Source organism: Nematostella vectensis, chromosome 2, assembly GCF_932526225.1.
Source record: "Nematostella vectensis chromosome 2, jaNemVect1.1, whole genome shotgun sequence".
NCBI lineage: Eukaryota > Metazoa > Cnidaria > Anthozoa > Actiniaria > Edwardsiidae > Nematostella > Nematostella vectensis.
The window spans coordinates 4,562,327-4,584,100 of record NC_064035.1 but is presented as its reverse complement, the minus strand read 5'-3'; the positions used below and the strand labels follow the sequence as shown (position 1 = coordinate 4,584,100).

General features: G+C 39.6%; 4 protein-coding genes across 4 annotated transcripts in view; 3 read left to right on the top strand and 1 right to left on the bottom strand.

The window, feature by feature from the left end:
- The window catches only part of LOC5508910 (glycosyltransferase-like domain-containing protein 1), a 36,955-nt gene extending 24,677 nt beyond the window's left edge, over positions 1-12,278 (top strand). The window contains exon 10 of the mRNA XM_048720933.1: positions 11,600-12,278. The gene's annotated coding sequence lies outside the window, so the exon portion shown is untranslated. The remainder of the gene's footprint in view (positions 1-11,599) is intronic.
- LOC5508894 (protein Wnt-10a) lies at positions 2,310-6,938 on the bottom strand. The gene is made up of 4 exons (XM_001629400.3): positions 6,755-6,938; positions 6,371-6,636; positions 4,775-5,037; positions 2,310-3,185 (listed from the first exon to the last, which is right to left on the bottom strand). Exons 1-4 carry the CDS (start codon positions 6,808-6,810, stop codon positions 2,721-2,723), a joined length of 1,050 nt encoding a protein of 349 aa, XP_001629450.1. The 5' UTR covers positions 6,811-6,938; the 3' UTR covers positions 2,310-2,720.
- Positions 11,396-13,157, top strand: LOC116615992. The gene is made up of 2 exons (XM_032377758.1): positions 11,396-11,550; positions 12,179-13,157. The coding sequence occupies exons 1-2, from the start codon at positions 11,502-11,504 to the stop codon at positions 12,937-12,939; spliced, it is 810 nt and encodes a 269-aa protein (XP_032233649.1). The 5' UTR covers positions 11,396-11,501; the 3' UTR covers positions 12,940-13,157.
- Positions 13,158-14,002: 845 nt separating this feature from the next.
- On the top strand, positions 14,003-21,680 carry LOC5508893 (cytosolic 5'-nucleotidase 3). Its single transcript, XM_001629423.3, has 12 exons — positions 14,003-14,707; positions 15,455-15,553; positions 16,073-16,142; positions 17,305-17,351; positions 17,431-17,471; positions 17,768-17,809; positions 19,474-19,563; positions 19,805-19,881; positions 20,109-20,194; positions 20,335-20,424; positions 20,599-20,706; positions 21,260-21,680. Exons 1-12 carry the CDS (start codon positions 14,570-14,572, stop codon positions 21,368-21,370), a joined length of 999 nt encoding a protein of 332 aa, XP_001629473.2. The 5' UTR covers positions 14,003-14,569; the 3' UTR covers positions 21,371-21,680.
- Positions 21,681-21,774: the final 94 nt, after the last annotated feature.

Below are 21,774 nucleotides of genomic sequence, written 5' to 3'. Positions count from 1 at the left end.
TTTAAAAACATATGAAACATTTAAGCGTCATTTTTGTCACTATCCAGAAATTTGAATTAACTAAAACCATAGTATTAAGATTTTTATATACGACTGCGCGGGAAATACAGCTTTCGACAGCTTGGTTGAGTCAACAATTGGGGTCAAATAAAAATTCCCGTGATGGTAATTTGAAGAACCAGGCGTGAATAAATAATTCATACATAACAAGCCATAAACGAATGTCTCCAAAGATTAGACATGCCTCTGCTTTCCCGTAGGAAAATGTTTGTTTGTGTTCGGTGAATGAAAGACCTATCATAAAGAGAGATAGAGAGAAATCATTCAGTGGTGTACGCACTACTACATAAGGAAATTCAAAACTCACATATTGCTTTCAACAAAAGCCACATCTCTTAATATTTTGCAACGGTAGTAAAAGGGTTGTTCGAGTGCATTACTCAGTGTGCTTTTGTAATTCCATCTTCTCGGCCAAACCGGCTGTCGGTAAATATTCGCTCGTGTGAACATGGATTTCGTGGTGAAAAACACGTTTGGTTGTCAAATGAATATAGATTTTTAGGGTGATGTTTACCGGAAACGAGATTTATAGTGTCAGAGTCATGTGTTGGAACTGCAAATGTTTCGAAGGTCAAAAGTTTGGTTGTTCTGAGCAAGGCTGTGCTTTGGCTGTGCTATGTTTATGTTGTACTCCTTTCAGTAGCAATTAAAAGTTGTGTATTTGTTTAGGACTCTGTTTATGGGTTTACCGCCGGGGCAATGTAATAAATAGAAGTATTGTATTGGAATTTAAGTTTTTTAAGTCATGTTATTTAGAAATAGATTGGCTGTCAACCCTAAATTATGCTTTAAGAATTGGAAGTGCTTCTTCTGCTTTCCCTTTGTCCATTACCGCATTTCCGTGGGGTTGATTTCGGGGACTCCTCGGTATCGTTTCGGGTCCCGGGATCAGTTGGGGTACTTTTGGGGATCATTTCGGGTCCTGGGATCGTTTCGGGTCCTGGGATCATTTCGGGTCCTGTACACATCGACGAAAGTCAGACCGTAAGTTTAACAAAGTTGGAAAATCGGCCTTTGGCCTCGGTCAGTATTTTCAAGACCACGGTCACGGTATGGTATTTCAAGATAAAGACCTCCCAGCTGGTAAATAACATATGTGTTATGTGTTATGTGTAAACATATGTTTACTACGATTTTGCAAGGCGCCATTTTAAAAACAGGCCCAGGTGCTAACGTTTTTAGAACATCACAGGTTTCCCACACGCTTGCCCCAGGCTCTTTTTGACCATTTAGAGAAACGACAGCCATGATGACGTGTAGACACGTAACACGAAGCCACTTGATTATGGGTTGGGGGGTCGACATGCTCTATAGATCATCCTGATAGCAAAAGCGCTTTGTGTGACTGAAATATAGAGTCTGTGTTTTCTTCTAAATTGTCCGTGTGGCGGACGATGGCGATCCGCGAGTAACCGCTGGTGTGTTTTGGAAGGGTAGTAACAGGATAAGTACAGGAAAACAATGTGCTCTTTGCGTGTGAAATCGCCTAGCAACAGGGAAACGATTATTTTGATCAAAATGATTTCAATTCCGTAAATCGCCTGGTTGTACTAGCCGCACTAACACAAGCTCGAGTTATCCGGGTTCGAGTTAAAAGGAGTATTCGAGTTATAGTGATCGAGTTATCCGGGTTCGGGTTAAAAGGAGTATTCGAGTTATAGTGATCGAGTTATCCGGGTTCGAGTTAAAAGGAGTATTCGAGTTATAGTGATCGAGTTATTCGGGTTCGAGTTAAAAGGAGTATTCGAGTTATAGTGATCGAGTTATCCGGGTTCGAGTTAAAAGGAGTATTCGAGTTATAGTGATCGAGTTATCCGGGTTCGAGTAAAAGGAGTATTCGAGTTATAGTGATCGAGTTATCCGGGTTCGAGTTAAAAGGAGTATTCGAGTTATAGTGATCGAGTTATCCGGGTTCGAGTTAAAAGGAGTATTCGAGTTATAGTGATCGAGTTACCCGGGTTCGAGTTAAAAGGAGTATTCGAGTTATAGTGATCGAGTTATCCGGGTTCGAGTTAAAAGGAGTATTCGAGTTATAGTGATCGAGTTATCCGGGTTCGAGTTAAAAGGAGTATTCGAGTTATAGTGATCGAGTTAGCCGGGTTCGAGTTAAAAGGAGTATTCGAGTTATAGTGATCGAGTTATCCGGGTTCGAGTTAAAAGGAGTATTCGAGTTATAGTGATCGAGTTATCCGACATCGTGTCACCTAATAAAAATAGAAACATTCAGAGGACATGATCGATAACGTCAATAAACTTTAAACAGAGTGACTCTGTTTTTATGTTCCTTTGATAACACATCAGTCATTTACACGCATTATAAACAAGCAGTGTCAGGAGCAAACCAAATTATTTTGCGATCAATAATCTGTCAAATAGACCATCAAAATCTTGCGTATCGCTCTGTAACGGCCACGTTAACTGAATACACTCAAGCCTTGCGCACACGTATGTTGTGTTTGCTGTTTGAGATAACGCAAACAAAAACTTTCGATACCAACGTCAATTTAAAAAAGAATGTCTCTCGCATCTTTTAACACTCGAACCTATTACTTATGCTATTGCATGCGATGCGTTTATTCCCTTCATAGGCGCGTTTACATCTTGATGTAGTGCCACCCCAGCCAGTAGATAACACTTCTTTTCCGCTTTGGGTTGGCAGCTTAACTGCAGATACTAACAGTGGAAGTCTCTCTGCAAGTGTCGCAAATCAAATAGCAACACCAGCTGAAGTGACAGCGACATCGTTTGGTTACTTGCAGCTTCTTAGTGGTGTAACCCCGCTCGCAGCACAGATTTTGGCAATTGTCCGTGTCCAAGGATTCCGGTGAACAAATCCTGCCACGTGTACCGAAAATCCCCAGTTCCTTATTCTCAATGCAGTAATTTGGGGAATCCTCGTAGTAGACAAGCGCCCTACCCACACTGGACCGACGTGCTTTGCGGCGCGTCAAATGAAGTCGAAGCCGTCCGTTCCCCATCCCTATAGTAGTCGCGTGATCATACTTTTCCATCAAACGGTCGCCAATCTCCCGGATGTCGGGCACAGTCTTCCAGCACGTTTTTACGCTGCACGATCCGCACATCCCGTGACACTTGCATTTTGTTTTAGCGTTTTCACTCAAGGTCTGAAAAATAAAAAAAGAAAACGAATTATTTCCGTATAGTACGAATTCATCATAAGGCCTGGAAATTAAAAGAATAAAATAAAACTTTCAGATTACTGAAATCTATCTGTTTAGTGATCCCAGGAATAATTTTATTAGAATTTCATAATCTCACCGGGAGCTACTACGGGATACATAATGCTCTGAGCCCACCGGGTATTAATATATTTTAACTATATTTTCTTAATGTTTTTATATCAGGACCAACTATATGATACTCTGAAGTCACCGGGACCAAATATATGATACTCTGAGCTCACTGGGAATTAATCTAAGCTCTAACGAACTATATGATACTCTGATCTCACTTGGATCAACTATATGATACTCTGATCTCACTTGGATCAACTATATCCCCCCCCCCCCCCCCCCCCTATATGGTACTCTGATTTCAATTGGACCAACTATACGATACTCTAAGCTCATTTGGGACCATTTATATGATACTCTAAGCTCACAGAGACCTACTATATGATACTCTGATCTTACCAGAACTTACTATATGATACTATGAGCTCACCAGAACTTACTATATGATACTTTGCGTTCACTGGCACCTACTATATAATACTCTGAGCTCACTGGGACCTACTTATAGGTTATTTCACGGTTGGTGAGCGCGTACGATTTTTATTCACGAGTTGTGTAAAACGAACGAGCGCAGCGAATGAGTTTGTTTTACACAAGTGAATAAAAATCGTAAAAGCGAACTAACCGTGAAATAACTTATTTATTATATACATACCGAGATTTAAAATGAGCGGAAAGAACTTTTAGATATAAAACATATCTTTATTTATTTTCTTTCAAAGGAAAACAACGCGCGGTCGGCAAGGAGAGTTGCACTCAAATGGCTTCCTTGTAAAAATTAAAATATTATTTCAAGAATTTCAAAATGCTCTTGATGCATAAATATTTAGAGAAAATATGCTTCTTTATTTAATATAGATCAAGATATTAGAAAGTGCATGACTTGTGTAACATGAGCTACAGTCTCGTGCGTGACATTAGCGAGAAAGATTCATTTCAATGTAAGTTTCTGTCTGTCTTCAACTGAACCGTCGAACAGCAGATACCTATCGGAGCCTCTGCAGCCAAGTCTAACAAAATGTTATGTAATGCTTATTAAATAACTTTCTCAGTATGTATATAATAATTAAAATACTCGTTGCTTTGTATCAAAATATATTTTACTAAAGTAAAAAAGGAATGGCGAGCGAACTGAGACACCTCAAGGAGTTTCGAGCGAGTCGTCGAGGCAAACGAAACGATTTTGCTCACAATTGAAAATAATGATATAGCTTATCAGAACGCCGATACGGCGTTTTTCACTAGTGAAAAAAATCGTACGACCAATCAGCTGGCTTCTCTAGCGCGAAGAGACTAGTTTTATCACAATGGTTTTTGGCGCGTAAATCTCGGTATGAATAAAATAATATATTATACTATGAGCTCACTGAGAACAACTATATGATATCCTGAGCTCACCAGGACCTACTATATGATACTCTGTTCTCACTAGGGCCAGCTATATGATACTTTGAGCTCACCGTTCTTCCGACCATGTTATTGTGCATGTTCATCATGGAGTGTAAATCTCGTCCTTTCTCGCGCGAGTCCAAAAATTTGGCAGACGTTTCAATGCCGTAGTCAATATTATCGCCACAGCCACCCCACTCCCAGCCCGTCCCTCTCCCCCTCAGGGACTCGTCGCAACCGCATTTGGCGAGCTTGCCCATACTGCAGGCTCGCGCCACAGAGCTGGTCATTCCCGCGGAGAGGATAGCGTGCACGAACGCTGTCTCACGGAACCCTGAGGGAATAATAATCGTGTTGTTGTTTAGTCTCAGGTGTTTAGATATTCTGCCTGCCAGCTCTTATTTTTCGAACATTGGGAATCCTGTGATGAGCTGGGAGAAGGTGAACTGGTTCGGGTTTTACGCTCTGTGCCAGTGCACCTTGGCCTCCCCAAAAATAAGAGCCGGAGTATGCTAGGTCTTAGAATGCAATTTTTTTTTTTTTGTTACACCGACGTCATTGGTGACTTGACATCTTAGAGGCATTTGATACATATTTTGGGTGCCATCATGATACTGAGACTTTTTGTAATTAAAAATCGTATTATAATGCATAACAGGTAGAATGAGCGACGGAGAGCCTTGCCCAGGGGTGAAAGGAGTCATAAGGTGGTGAGGCATTGCATGGTTGGACCGTATAAGGGAGAGGCTTCTATAACGAAGCAAGTCTGGCCTAGCAGAGGAAACTCTGAAAGAAACGATGGCGAGGCGGGAATGTCAAGAGCTTTGATAGAAAAAGATATTATTTCCAGCTCACAAATGCCAAACATTGCACAGCGGCACATAAGAGACTGTAAATCGGATGAAAGGATGATCGCCAGAAACAATAGCCATATGACCTTTAGATACTCCTGATACATTTCCGCGGTCACTCTAGAAGTAAGAGCATGGTTCTTGGCGGTTTCCCGTAAAGGTTCGCATCGTACAAAGATTCTTTTTTAAAACCAGTCTGGGTAGTTCAGACACCGTCGCTCTTCCTTGGTTTGTTTCTTTATTAGTTCCGCCTGCTCTTAGCATTTAACCGCATTGTCCATAATATGATCATCACGCGGAATCAGGGTCAGCGACTCGTTATACACGGTTATACATTTTTTTGTCTGCATGCATATGCGTAAACAATCAAACTTTTACTGATATATGATAAGCCGTAGACGTCTGCGTGTAAAAGCGTACATTTTCGTGTATGCCTATCGCGCTGCGCTGGATGTTGTCGTGGTCGGGCAGCGCGGATTATGGTTTTGTTCCTCCCAGTTTAATGATTCGCCATTACGTTGATGACTGAGCCAGCCCAAACGTCACGAGAGCAAACCACCGACGCGAATCTTCTAAATATCCATTTACTACAAGGATTTTTTTTTACCCAAATTTCCTTTGGTATCTTTTGTTTTGTTTTGTTTTTTTCTTTTGGAAGAATAAGCTGAGGCAGTGTGAGATTGAGCGCACACCAGTGATGGGTGATATATACGTTGGGTGTTTTTTTCTACATAAGCCACTTGTAATGCACGATGTACGATGTTTGGATAAGATATTTTGTAAACTAAGTTGCGCGTTTAGAGGCATATTACTTACCGCGAGAGAGCAAAGGGTTTGCCAGAGGGTTTCTGTTTTTCATTTCCAAAGAAGAGCAGTTCCACCGTCGGTAGCGAAACTGCGCCAGGCACTCGTGAATGGCATACTGCATGCCTTGTAGTGCGCTAGCTACTACATCTGGGAGTCGCCTGCACATCTTCAGCTGCTCTTTGCTCAGTGATGGCGTGTTTTTGCATACTGTGTTGGAGTTGATAACCGGGTCTTCGAATGGTATACTAGTCTTGAGTATCCCGTAGCCGAATCCCCTGTAAAAAGGAACACCTAAAGATTACTTGGATAAGCCACTTTTTACGAGAGCCCTGATCCCCAGGAACAAGGTTTTATAAATGGCCTTGAGATCCTAATAACAGCTTAGCAACGTACTTGGAGTGGATCTGAAAGAAGATAAGTAGGACTTTCACAAATCCTCTGAAATCCATGTCGTAGGAAACTCGCTATCGCGCGGTCGTCACCTTGAATTGTTCACGTCCTGGCTTGAGCTAGCGCGCTCATCTGTAGTGGATCTTCACATAACTTGAAGCGTCTTACAGTTTGCCATAGCTGGCACTCACACGTTGAAATTCGATTTACAGACATGATGAGATGGAATGAGTGATGAGCCGGAAAGTGCGCTCTCGAGACCTCGCTCCGTGTTTTGATTGCTAGGAGGTGGCTCGTCATTGCGACACGCCATACTAATTGAGCCAGTTTTTGATTGGGTTCTCATCCAGTCACTTCGCGTACTTGAGAAAACTCACAGAGCGAGCGCGCGGAATGAGTCTGTATCATCCCTACCGTATTCTTTAGCTCGGACTTAAAGAGTATCTGTCAGCCGCTATTTTGTCGTCCCAGAAAAATGCAAAGTGCGAAAAAGTATCCTTTTTCCATCGGCTGATTTGGGAAAGCTATTGCGATGTTTTCGACCTGAATTGGTAAATCCATACCATAGACGTGTCTCTAGTAACACCCAAGTTTCAAGTAAATTGTATTTTCGCATGCGAACCACCAAACACTCATTCTTGCCAGAACCACAAAAAAGGAGTGGATTTGTGATATCAAATAATTGTCAAATTAGCAACGCCACCATTGTCAAGGTAGCCACGCCCAAAAACAGCATCATGCCCAAGCGTTGCTTGCGAATGATATCGAGAGGGCAAAACTTTAACGAAGTTCAAATCCAAAAGGCTGTTATTTTTGGCCATTGCAATTTTACTTCCGGTTGAATATACGGCGGAAGTAAATTTACCCTATAGGTTTTAACACTAATTTGGTGGTTTTTGCCCTTGAGTAAAACGATCTTCATAGATTTCAACGGCTACGAAAAATATATCATCGAAAAACTTCATCTCTTGGACATATCACTGCTTTATATCACCGTATTTATAATACGGTAATTACAACCCCCTCTCTGAAGACTAAGTCCTGGTTAAACAAAAAGACTTATCATAACCCTCCAAATCCCCCACCCTCCCCCCCACCCCCATCCAACATTGCAGTCTAGCCTTGTTAACACCTCCCCCCCCCAAAAAAAAAAGCCACCAAGGAGAGTACTAGCTAAGCGTTGAAGCAAGGGCTTCCTGTTGCAAGTCTCGACTTATCACAGGGGCGTAGCCAGGGGGTCGGCCTAGGGCCCCCCTCTTTAGCGCCGCTGTATCACATTCCCTACCCCCCCCCCCCCCCCACACACACACACACACCCAATCCTCCGTCCTCGGTTTATACACACACCTCAAAAGATGCACACTGACACGTGACACATTCCTCTGCACTTTTCATATCGCGCACACTGACACACACATTCCTTAGCACACGGAAACACACATTTCTCAAGATGCACACTGACACACACATTCCTCAAGATGCACACTGACACACACATTCCTCAAGATGCACACTGACACACACATTCCTCAAGATGCACACTGACACAAACATTCCTCAAGTTGCACACTGACACACGCATTTCTCAAGATGCACACTGACACACACATTTCTCAAGATGCACACTGACACACACATTCCTCAAGATGCACACGGACACACACATTCCTCAAGATGCACACTGACACACACATTCCTCAAGATGCACACTGACACACACATTCCTCAAGATGCACACTGACACACACATTCCTCAAGATGCACACTGGACACACACATTCCTCAAGATGCACACTGACACACACATTCCTCAAGTTGCACACTGACACACACATTCCTCAAGATGCACACTGACACACACATTCCTCAAGATGCACACTGGACACACACATTCCTCAAGATGCACAATGGACACATTCCTCAAGATGCACAATGGACACATTCCTCAAGATGCACACTGACACACACATTCCTCAAGTTGCACACTGACACACACATTCCTCAAGATGCACACTGACACACACATTCCTCAAGATGCACACTGGACACACACATTCCTCAAGATGCACAATGGACACATTCCTCAAGATGCACACTGACACACACATTCCTCAAGATGCACACTGGACACATTCCTCGGCACACGTGATACATTCCTCTGCACACGGACACACACATTCCTCTGCACACGGACACACACATTCCTCAAGATACACACTGACACACACATTCCACTGCACACTGACACGTGACACATTCCTTTGCACACGTGACACATTCTTCTGCACAATGACATATTCCTCTACACACGTGACACATTCCTCTGCACACTGACATGTGACACATTCCTCTGCACACGTGACACATTCCTCTGCACACGTGACACATTCCTCTGCACACGTTACACATTCCTCTACACACTGACACGTGACACATTCCTCTGCACTTTTCATGTCGCTCTGTGACACACTAGCTCCTCTATTTCATCTTTTTCATTCATTAGTCTTTTCTTCACTTTTTCTCGCGCTCTTTTGATATTTGGTGTTTGCATCATATCATATATAAAAGACCGTCTGAAAATGCTGGAAAAATCAAAGCTTTATACACCTATTTCAATTAAGGTTGCATCAATGTATCATAACCCGCAGTGGTTCATAGGTAACGTATAAATGGCTGAATCCTGGTTTCTGAATGCCATGTGAACGTTTAGAGGCAACGAGAATGCTAAAGCTTTCTTAGCCCTATGTTTGTTTTTATTTACGCTGATTTTGTTATTTATTTGATACCCATAAAGCATTGCGGATTACGACACATAGATTCTCAGAGTGCAACTTTAATTGAAATAGGTGTATAATTCAATGATATTCGAGTGCAAAATGTCGCAATTGCACTTAAGTCAGCTCATTGTCCTGCGTTTCCTAAATTATTTATTAAAGAAGTTGATGTTGACACCTTGTATAGCTCATTGTCACACTTTTGCTTAATAACTTATATAAGAAGTTAATTTTGGACATCTTGTACCCCAAAGTAATATACACATTATATATACAAGATATATAAGTGCCTAAAGCTATTTTGCAGAGAGTTTTCTATTCACCATTTCTTGCAAAAAAGGTAAAAGTAGAATTTCACACTCTTTCACTAGTGAAGTGCTTTTTGCAGTTTTAAAGCAAGACGAAAAAAAATTTGTAACAACAAAACGAAACAAAAAGTAGGTCATTAATTGTTTCTTTTTGTGGTGGCGTTGTCGGCTTTTTTGTGGCTCCCGGTTAGTGTATCAACTCCGCCCGCGAGGAAATAAATAAAGCAGGTGGAAGATCGGAAGTTTAGATTTCTATTATCACGTGCTTTGTGCCAGCAAGTTCTACAGCCGAACCCACCGATATATCCGCATTTCACATATAATATAATGTCTTTATTAGACCGGCCTTTGTAGCGCATCACGTTTGATTCCCATGTGCGATATTGTCTTTTACTAAAAAAAAAGAGTCGCTCACGCCGCGTTCCCGAATAGAATCAAAGAAGATGATATAGAAATCATGGTCATCCTATAGTTTTCGTACAATGCTAGCGCGGTGCTTGTAAGAATGGAGTTTGTAGTAGTATTGTTCATTTGCAGTTACTACGAAAACGTAGCTTTCAAGGGTGGCCAGTGCACAGAGATGCTAAATCCGCGATTCCTGAAGCTTGCAACGGTGCTCAAAGGGATACTTCAATTTCTTATAAGATAAGCACAATAGAAAGTTTTAGATTTTTCTATAGATCAAGAAATAGCTCTCTTGAAGAATTGATCAATAGCTTAACGAAAGAGGTTTGTTGTTTGGGCTGGTTCTAAATTTCAACTCAAATGCCGTCAATAAATATTAAGCGTTTGTCCTCCCAGTTCGGTAAATTTAGCAACAATTTCGAAGCCAACAGTTCAGTTTTGTCATATTTGGATTAGCAAGTTCTTACGAGAAAAGGCTGCTACAAGTGCTAATATTTTATGTTAATTGGCTTTGCTCCTCTAAGGGTAGTTAGTGAGGAAGCGAGGTAATTTACTGAGGATCTTTAAGTACTTCATTGCGTCTTTGCCATTTCTGATGCTATCCTGCGGCGATTTTTTTCATTTTTAACTTGTTCAAAGGACAATATTGTCATCTGTGAAAATGCTGAGTTTGGAATCTGGCACTAAAGTGTTATCTTATTTTGACTTTATGCTTCTATAAGGTAAATTGTATTGATTCACAGAGTTCGTTAAGCATGCTGCAAAGGCGCACAAAACGCAAATATATATCGCAAAATTTGTATTTTCTAATAGCCAAATGCTATTATACAACTAACTTGTCAATATTTGATTTTTCCATAACGTTTCAATGCTCTGTGACCGGAAAATAAGATTTCACCCCACGCTGAACGTCAATATCAGTATTTGAAAGATCTAATTATCGTCAAGCCATTAAAAGTCTGTTTTCTTTAAAGTTCAAAGCAAATTTCCTGACATTGATTACGTTAAATGGATAAAGGAAACGGGACTCTACTGTGCTCGCGAGCAACTTACAGTATACTAATTTGTTCTTAATAGAAAATCTTACATGATACGCTGAAAATGAGGCCGTATTTCCTGTAAACACGAAGGTGATTGGATACCTGATTCAAGGACTAGGTCTCTATAGATTGACTCCCAAAGGTTCAGGGTATATAAGAGGGATCCAACAGCCACCACTCACAAACCTTTACTCTGGGGCTCGGCGAAAGAGCTACCACAAAGATGTACAGCTGTATGGGAATATCGCTTCTTCTTATTCTTTGTTTTAAAGGTATGTCCTTTCAACTTTTATTGAAGCAAATTTTATCTTTTTTTCATAGATTGAAATATCTCATTCATTGTATCTTGGTAAGTAGAACGCAGAGCGTCTCAACTCTGTTGTTATGGGCGTCCGTTTCTGTGCGTCTCACAAGTTTGCGCTATTTGTGCTATTCATGATCCAAAAATGCACTGTGAACTCATAGAAATCCGTGTCGCCATGCGGTTGGGCCCCTTTCCCTGTTTTGTGACACTGGTAAAGAGATTTATAACACTGCAGTTCTCTCCCCATTTCGGTGAATATTCTACTCCGTTTGTACATGATTTGAAATACTACTCATATGCCATCAAATACCGCCTTTACTAAAGTTATGGCTTTAGTAAAATGCCTAAAAAATATGAGCTTTTGATTCACATCTTTTGTGTGAGTTTTAATAAGAAATTTAGTAAAGAAGTTGATAAGGCGTATTTAGCGCTTTTGATTCACATCTTTTGTGTGAGTTTTAATAAGAAATTTAGTAAAGAAGTTGATAAGGCGTATTTAGAACTTTTGCAAAAACCATAACCGGGTTTTTCGAACACACACAATCAGACACGATCGGATCGTTAAATTAACTCTTTGCTTACTGGTTTCTTAACAGGCTCATATGGTGAGGAATCCATCGATTTGGAACCAGGAGTGGATAAAGTCCCGGAGAAAGTGGAGCATGGCGAAGAAGGCTCCGCCAAGTACAATATAAACACTGTAACACTGACCGGCAACAAGGCAACGGGCAATAAAGTGACAAACGATGACAAGCGACCTCCATGGCCTCCTCGCCCCGGAAAACGGACCTTCAGACCCCAGGAGAGTGCCGACACCCCCTCTATATTCCGACCGGGTCGCAGTGTTCACGAGGATCAACTCCTATTCCGACCGGGTCGCGCCAACTTGCACAAGCGACAGGGGCTAATGTTCAGGCCTGGCAGACGTGAAGATGTACCAAAGCCTCAAATCTTTAGACCCGGTAGAAGAGAAGACATTCCCTCTGATGACGATCAGTTAATGTTCCGTCCAGGGCGTAACGAGGAACAGCTCTTCAGACCTGGGAGACGAAGTGACGTAGGTGACGAACAGCTTTTGTTTAGACCTGGGAGACGAAGCGATTTGGAGGAAGATCAACTTATATTCAGGCCTGGTAGACGAAGCGATGTAGCAGAGGAGCAGCTGTTTAGACCTGGCAGACGAAGCGACGTGCCTGAGGCTTTTCTTGACCAGTGGACCTCAGTGAGGCCGGGTCGTGGGGGGTATCGAATGCCGTGGACGTACACTGGCAATAGCGTCAACTCGCACGTCTCTCAGAAATCACACACCTTCAGACAGAAGGCCGTCGAACAAGAGAAAAAGAAGAGGGAAGTCTAGTAGATATGCACTATGAAATTGTGTACGAGAGGTGTTTTGCACATGTAAATTCTAGTAGCACACACACAAAAAATTGAGAAAAAATCACATTGAACCATCCCGGGAAAATAAACATTTTCATGGTATATACATATGGACCGACATTTCAATTGCAATTGTAAATTTCCATGAAATGGCTATATTAAACAAAACTCTGTACATAACGTACATGTCGCTTATACTGTTCATGTTGTGCTTGCGCTACTCAGTTGCAGACCGCCGCGCATCGAGAATTTCACTTGATAGCTCGAAACTAAATGCGAGTTATCGAGAAAAAGCAAATGTCCACAAATCCCCCCCCCCCCCCCCCACACACACACACACACACACACACGCACACCAAAAGATTCACTAAAGATTCACATCACAAGATTCACTAATGAGGGTAGGGACAAGACAAAATACCAGGGAAATTCAGTTTTCTGCACTTGTCTATGAGTCTTATTGGTGAACGTGTTTTCTACATCAGGCTCGAGGTCGTAGCAAAATGACAGTAATATTTGAATTAGAATGTGTAGTCCATTACGCCTAAGCAATGGTACAGACTCAGCGGCTTACTTCTAAACGAATCGCGTAAGATTTTAGCATTTAAGCTTCCAAGATTTTGTCCGGGAACATGCGAACCCGAACAATTGTCATCAGAATTCTTACAATTAAAAAAATAGACACGGAAATACGATTAAATGTACTTTATTCTATTTTGCGTTCTAATCAAGAAAAACTGATAAAACTGTAAGCTTCGTCCGCTTTCCGGAAATGCGCACCCTCCCAAAAAACCTTCTAGTTATCAACAAGTGAGGGAAAAAACAACTGCAGTAGCTTTTTTGCTACAATTTTACGACTTTATCATTAAATCAATATAACCTTTCACTTATATCAATCTAGCCAAAAAAAAATAGATAAGCTTTCAAGTTTTAAAAAGGAATTAAATTTGATTGAAATGTGAATTTTCTACAGAGCTTTGAAATTTTTTTTTTTTTGGCCGCGCGAAAGGAGATTGAATCGAGGGAATCATTTCCTGTTTTTGGTATGGGGAAAACCATCCTCGGAAAACCAGGGGCATTTCCCTCTGGGAAAATCAACAACAACGCAGACCTGGTCCAAGTCGTCCACAGGTAACCCAAGCACTCGGTTTGTATTCTATGCTATGTACGCAAGAGGATTTGTATTGCGATGAAAAAAATAGAAAATTAAGGAAAGTAGACTATCTAGTGGACTCACTTTATTCTTGTGTTTTTGGGATCTCTCCTGAGTATTATGGGCCCATTTTACTCACTTGTTCCTTTTTCACCACCCATACAAGACTCTCAACACTAACTTCTCATAGGGGAAAACTCCTTCCATTATCTTTGCCTAAAGGGAGCACATAGTCCAGACCTGGGCTTCTCTTTGCGCTCGACATTCTGTCTCGCGTGAAAGGTGAAAGAGCCAGAATGTCGTGCGCAGAGAGTCTTGGGTATGGATTTGGGGTAGGGGGCACCTTTGCTAGATCCCAGGTTCAAGCGATCCCGCAAGGAACGCCTGTTAGTATTAGCATATTTACTAGATTTGTGCACACTCATCGGTTAAACCAAGCAGAATAAGTCGAAGAATGGGGTTTTATAACGTCGAGAAGACTTTGTTTGTGGTGGCTTCCGTAGGTTCTACTATTCTTATAGGATATGGTCTTTATAGATACATAAAGAATCAAAATGGCCGAAAATCTGCAAGAAAAGCCGTCGACAAAATGGTAACGATAACACGATGCTCACTTGATTCGGGAATGCACAATCTGTTGTACCCGGTGATTTGTCCGCTATCCGAATACTGCACCAAAATTCACCGAAAGAGCGTTTACGTGGTTGTGGTTTTCTTGGAAAGTTCCTTTGAAATTACATTTTGGTTGATAAAATAAAAGTAGTCTACAATTGTCTATCGTTATAAAACGGGTGGCCTAGTGTGTTAGCGCGTCGGCCTCTCACCGCTGTGGCCCAGGTTCGAATCCTGGCTCGGACTGGGGATTTTTTTCCGGGTTCCTGCCTTGAATCGAATTTGTCACAAGTGAGTTGAAGTTATTCTCCCGTGTTTCCAGTCTTCTCGGATAAGGACACTAAACCGGAGGTCCCGTCTCTTCAAGCTGCACTACATTAACCTGAACCGAAGGGACGTAAAAGAACCACTGGGGACGCAATAAACCCTCTGGCAGTGACCACCCCCAGTGACAGTGCTTACTTACCGAGGAATCGGTCTCCTAGTATTAGCGAAAGCTACCTATAGGAGTAATAATAAATCAATTAAATCAATTTTGAAGATGTTTGAAGATTTAAGGTACCGGTTTGAAGTTGATAAAAAATAATGGCTCTGGCTTTTGGAGTCTCTTCTTGTTTATCTTCGTATCAATCTCGATGTACGTAAGCCAATTCTCTTTCATACTAAATGCGTGATGATGTTTAGACAATAATTTCACTAATAATACATGGCGCCTTTTTTTCATCAGATACAGGGGTTGGATAAACCTTCTGTGTATATCATTGATCCTGTTGGTCTTCGTGAAAAGCTATGTAGGATATATGAGGCTGGGCCAGATAAGTTGCAGGTAATGCTTGTGATCATTGAGATGATTTTAATGTATGGAAAGATTTATTGTTTGATTTATCCATCAAGGAGGTAAAAAAATACAGAGTATTTAACAGTAAAAATGAATACCCCTCATGGTCACACAAACTAAATAATAAAATATTAGAATGTATTACACTCAGATTTTTTATCCAAAATACTGTAGCTCAATTCATAGAGCAATCCAAAAGTGTTTTTATCTGTTGTTTTCTATACCTGACGTAATCATTCAAATGTTCAGTAATAAAACTCAATGAAATATCAGTCGTTTGATTGGTGTGTGATTGGTTTAACAATGATGAGTTTAATAAACCTGTCAGTTAAAGATCTATGTAATGAGTCTGGACAAAACTCATTCAGGAAGACACATGTCACTGTTCAAATGTTTCAACAGCCATTAATTACAGCACAAAATAAGGTAAAAGTTGGCATGTACAACTAACCTACAGTATGTATGAATGAAGATGCGTTTATTTACATGATTGTTTTTGTTTTGTAGATTGTAACTGATTTTGATAAGACTCTTACAAAGTTCATAATGAATGGAACACAGGGATGCACTGTACATGGTAAATGGTTTATCTGAACGAGCAAGGGACTATTCTGTTGCACATGCGCATTTCATTGCACGCTTTGACAATCAAAATGGCAGGTGTGGAATTTTATGACTAAAACTCGAACTGTTTCTGGACTGTAGAGATATGTATCTTCTTTGATCAGCAAATTTCCACTGAAGTAAAACAGATTGTATATGGTCCTGCTCGAATCAGCGATTGCCGGATACCGTTTTGCATGCTAAATATTACCATAAAGATGCCAAACAGTTTTTTTAACCATTCACAGGAATCGTTGGTGGCATGCAATGATTTCTACATTAATTTCGAGAATGATATCTCCGTTATTTGAGGGCGTCTGTACTGGAGATTTGCACTATGACAGTCTTTCTTCTATAGTTTATTTCATTTAATATAATGATAGAAATCTGTACTTTTCCATTCGGATAAACTTATTTACAACTATGACATATTTTGCTTGATTCACCATTTAAGCTTTTCCCCATATCTGGGAAATAAAACCACTGTTACCAGATTGTGGTCCCCTTATTTATCAGGATTTTATAGGTGCCATTTATAGGAAAATCGGAGTGTGTGGTATCAATTTTCTAGGGTATGATTGTTGGTAGAACTGTACGCGGTAATCATATCAAACACAAGTTGTTCTGAATCACATACACTTATCATACCCTTATCACTAAACATCCTTTTCATTTCCCAGAAATTGGACAAATATTTTTAGAGATATTGTTGCCTAAATAAACACTGGGATATCACTTCGAATATTTAATATTTCATTGATTATGGAAAATCGAGAAATAAAACCACACAAATGAGTATGTTGGTCACTTGCTCTAAAAAGGAAGGAAAGAAAGAAAAAAACAAACTTGATGACATTCTGAAAATGTGCATAGGGTTACTAGCAAGAGAAAAACACTTTGCAGATTTAAATCCCACGCAGTGGTTGAGTGGTTTCCCTTAAGGAGAGCCTGCAATTGTCAGATGTCGGTCAGCATCTGCACTCATTGTCATACATAATAGTCCCTTGTTGTTTATCTTCTGATAATTTAAGGGTAATTTGTAGAATGTAACCAAGCCCATTATTATTATAGTTGTTGTTTTTTGCTGTTGTTGTTATTGCGGTTGTTGTTGTTAATATTGTTAATATTTTTTCCAGGAGTTCTTGAAACATCAAAATATTTCCCAGAATCCTACAGAGAGAAGGTAATCCTTTTTTTTTTGTAATAATAGTATTTGATATATTTTCAAACATCATCATTGCAATATATTTTTCAATTTGCAGTGTCTAGCATTAAGAAATCACTACCATCCTATTGAATTAAGGTAAGAGAAGTCTGCTAGAGTTGTTTGACAATAAACTGTAATTTGTAATTTATGAAATAATTGAGATGGGTCAGATTGGTGCTCTTTAATAGTGCTATAATACCAGCTCTTGAACAGCTGTTATAACGCTATGACCTGAGTGATGACCTGCAGTCTTGTGCTCCACCTGCTCTTAAATTATTCCAAACAAAAAAAAACATACTCTGGTACTCATATAGCTATGAAGATTTTCATACAGCTATTTTTATAAATATCTCTGAATGTTACAATTTTATTTATTTTTTACTTTTCTTTAGTGGTATATCTCCTGAAGAGAAAGGGCCATTGATGGTTGAATGGTAAGTTGAACATTACCTCATCTAGATATCTTCATTTTCTTGAAGAATAAGGTGACAGGGTGCAGAAAGGGCAAATAGTTCTGATTTTTTTAAATTTCGCTAGCTTTAAAATGACTTTATAACTTGCTTCAAAGTCATCAGCTTCATTTATTTGGCTAATATTATTATTTGGCTGCACTTTCCGCACCCTGTCAGATGCCATGTAATGAGAAGTTAGTGTTAAAGTCTGTCTGACAGTAACACCCATAGAAGTCAGTTCAAAAGGCCTGTGCATATTTCAGCAATATATCTCTAATAATATGAAAAAAAAGTGAAATGCTAAGTATTAGCACAAATTAATTTTGCAAGACATGATCAAATGACTGTTCCACACAGTTTAAAATCATATATGTGTAAGTTGTGTGTAAAGATGGTACCATGGCCTAGCCCTTTTTATGTCCCTCAATACCACAGTATAGGTTAATGAAGTTTAGGACCTCCAGCCTAACATCTGAAAAGATGTCCTATTTTTCTATGGTAGTAGTCATACAACTCAAGTTAGCCCTTTCTCTGTTACGCCTCATATTTTTTGGCAACATCAGGCAGCCATCAGTTCTGTTGTAAACAGCTGATAGGTAAGCCTTTAGGAGGGGGGGTAAAGGGCCACTGCCATCACCGAAAGCACAGTGGCAGATCCTTCCAATGGTATGCACAACCAATCTCTTAAACACGAACGCCTAAGGCAAGCTGTCGTTCGTCATTTGACATCACTGAGTACAGAGCTCCTTAGAGAGAGACCAAAATGCTACAATAGAGTTCTAGAGTGGCCTATAACACACCATTGAAGCAAACATAGCCTTAGCAACAGCTGTTTCTTGAAACAGAACGAAAAATAGCGAGGATTAGATAGGGTTTGAAGCGATGAATATTTCAAATTTGTCGTTTGTATGCGTGCACACTATAATGACGCCACTTTAATAGAGTACACGCGCTGTTTTTGAATTTTTTTTCAATTCAAACAAGCGAGCGCTGTGTTTGATTTCTCAAGTACAATTTTTGCTCTTGTTTTTGTAGAGAATGGACTCCAAACACTTTCCCGAATATTCCATATAGCTCTTTAACACTCTTTTGTACTTAAAAGTTGTCGTAGTTTGTCGAACAGCTTTACTTTTAGCATGTTATTTTTCGGCGGTTTACAGACGTTTGCACTCAATGAAGTCTATTTGTGAATGATGACGACTTGTGCGAGAGCTTGCAAAAAAGGGGCAGAACTATCCCTTTTATAGCGCGCGTTCGTGTTTAAAGCAAATCTATGAAAATTGAGAGCTTCAGAGATTTTTGGTTTAAAAAAATTGAACCACCCTTTTGGAAAATCCTGGGTTGACCACTGAACCTGGAAGCCATCTCAAGTTGTTTGCATCTCATGGCTGCTCATCATCATCCTTCCCATCCTTTCTAAAAACCCTGATGCATGGACAAGTGGGGCTTTCTTAATAGCCATGTGTCTATGATGTTTGGTATGGTATTACATACCTATTTGTGATTTTAAACATCATTATTTGCTTTAGGTTTTGGTGCTACATTTCAAAATACAAATGTCACCTACTCCCTCCAGTGTGCTGTGCTGTGGCCTTATGCTGAGCGTCTTATAGATGATATAACTATTGATGTTTTTCTCACCTCAGGTGGACCAAAGCTCATGACCTAATTACTGAACTCAATCTGAAGAAAGAAGATCTTCCCAAAATTCTTAGAGATGCAAATATTGGATTGAGGTGAATTTATTAATTGATAGCACTATTAATTAATATGTTATGTCCTGGACTGAGCCAAGATGCTGCTTAATAGAAGATGGCTGCTTCATTTAGAGGTTTAAAAGAAACATTAAAATAATAAAATGATTTTATGCCCTACAGTAAGTGTTGCTAGAAATGGCTTACCCAACTTATCGCAAAGTTTTCTATAAAACATCTGATTCTCTGGATTTAAAGTAATATATCCTGTGTTTTATTCCAGGGATGGTGTTGAATGGCTTTTTGTCAAGACATATGAGAAGAATGTTCCTGTTTTCATTCTTTCAGGAGGTCTAGGTGGTATGTAGTACAGAAAGATAAATAATTTGATTAAATTTTACAAAACCATCAGATGAATGTGAAATAAAAAAAAATAAAAAAATCTCAACTAGTTTGAATTTACAAAAAGCTTGTTGCAGGCTTCTCAAAGTTGTCAGCATCAGTAATACCAAAGCACTGGGACCTGGTCAACAAAGTCCTAAACACGTGAGCTTATATGTGTGTGTGTTTTTTTTTAACTTTTACAGACATCATAGAAGAGGTTATTAAGCAACAGAGCCATTTGTTTGATAATGTCACAGTCATGGCAAACTACATGAAGTTCAATGAAGAGGTAACAGACAAAGCTATGATAGCTGTTTTTTTGTTGTATTATTTTGCATAAATGATGCAGGTCCACAGATTCTGACATCCCATACCTGTGTTAATTTTAATGATTCACGTCATGCTTGACTCACATATTTTTTTTGACAGGGTGTCATGGTTGGATTACAAGATGAACTCATTTCAAGCAACAACAAAAGGGAACAAACAAGGAGTCACCCCTACTTTGAGAAACACAAGGTACTTGAAGTTTTTGCATCTGCTGCTTTTCTCATGTTGCTGTTGTTGTTTTTATTAGGATCGAACCAATGTTGTTGTCATGGGGTGATTTGTTTATTGCTTGTTGTTTTTATTAGAATCGAACCAATGTTGTTGTCATTGGGTGATTTGTTTATTGCTTGTTGTTTTTATTAGGATCGCACCAATGTTGTTGTCATGGGTGATTTAATCCAGGATACAGATGTTGTTGGCAGTCTCAAGGCTCCTGAAAATGTTCTTACTATTGGTCTTCTCAACGAGAAGGTAGGTTGATGAGCGACTTATGTTTTCTTACTGTACAGATTTTCTTACTGTACAAGAGTGCAACCATTGACTTGTGTTATGCTATCTATAGGTGAATAAGTGGCTAATGTTTTCTTACTGTACAAAGAGTGTAACCATTGACTCGTGTTATGTTATCTATAGGTGAATAAGTGGCTAATGTTTTCTTACTGTACAGGAGTGCAACCATTATGTTATCTTTAGGTTGATAAGTGGCTATTGTTTTTTACTGTACAGGATTGTAATCATTGACTCGTGTTATGTTACTATAGGTGAATAAGTGGCTAATGTTTTCTTACTGTACAGGAGTGCAACCATTATGTTATCTATAGGTTGATAAGTGGCTAATGTTTGCTTACTGTACAGGATTGTAATCATTGACTCGTGTTATGTTACTATAGGTGAATAAGTGGCTAATGTTTTCTTACTGAACAGGAGTGCAACCATTATGTTATCTATAGGTTGATAAGTGGCTAATGTTTCTTACTGAACAAGAGTGCACCCATTGACTCGTGTTACTGTATGTTATCTATAGGTGGATGAGCGACTAAGTGCTTACAAAGAGGCTTTTGATGTCGTGGTTGTTGATGATCATAGTATTGAAGTAGTGGATGAAGTTTTGATGCAACTTCTTCATCAACAATAACCTAAGTTTTGTTTTTCTCATTAGAATATTTCTTATTTATTTCTTTTCATTATAATATGTAATCAAATGATTTTATTCAATTTTACCTCATGAATTATCAATATGTTACCTTAGCAGTGAGGTATATGAAGCTGCACAAGAGCGGTAAACTTACGATAAGGTTTTTGTAGTTTCCCGTGTTGTACTGAAGAGCTCCGCATTTGGGCAGTGCCTAAAGCTATGTTGTATTTTTCATATAAAATATAATAATAATGGTTTTCTTTAAAATATGTAATCAATCGATTTTATACAATTATACAATTCGATAACATTTTTGTAGTTTCTGGGTTGTACTGGAGAACTCCGTCTTTAGGCAGTGCCTAAAGCTGTGTTATATTTTTTTCTTATGAATATGACAATGAAAT

What these genes read in the sequence shown, in the direction of transcription:
- LOC5508894 (XM_001629400.3), bottom strand. Translation starts at nt 6,810, where the DNA reads ATGGATTTCAGAGGATTTGTGAAAGTCCTACTTATCTTCTTTCAGATC. An exon ending in TTCTTTCAGATCCACTCCAA is followed by an intron (nt 6,637 to 6,754) that starts GTACGTTGCTAA and finishes TCCTTTTTACAG; the next exon opens with GGGATTCGGCTACGGGATAC. An exon ending in ATAACATGGTCGGAAGAACG is followed by an intron (nt 3,186 to 4,774) that starts GTGAGCTCAAAG and finishes TTTATTTTTCAG; the next exon opens with ACCTTGAGTGAAAACGCTAA.
- LOC116615992 (XM_032377758.1), top strand. Translation starts at nt 11,502, where the DNA reads ATGTACAGCTGTATGGGAATATCGCTTCTTCTTATTCTTTGTTTTAAA. An exon ending in TCTTATTCTTTGTTTTAAAG is followed by an intron (nt 11,551 to 12,178) that starts GTATGTCCTTTC and finishes GTTTCTTAACAG; the next exon opens with GCTCATATGGTGAGGAATCC.
- LOC5508893 (XM_001629423.3), top strand. Translation starts at nt 14,570, where the DNA reads ATGGGGTTTTATAACGTCGAGAAGACTTTGTTTGTGGTGGCTTCCGTA. An exon ending in TCTTTCAGGAGGTCTAGGTG is followed by an intron (nt 19,882 to 20,108) that starts GTATGTAGTACA and finishes TAACTTTTACAG; the next exon opens with ACATCATAGAAGAGGTTATT. An exon ending in CCTACTTTGAGAAACACAAG is followed by an intron (nt 20,425 to 20,598) that starts GTACTTGAAGTT and finishes TGTTTTTATTAG; the next exon opens with GATCGCACCAATGTTGTTGT.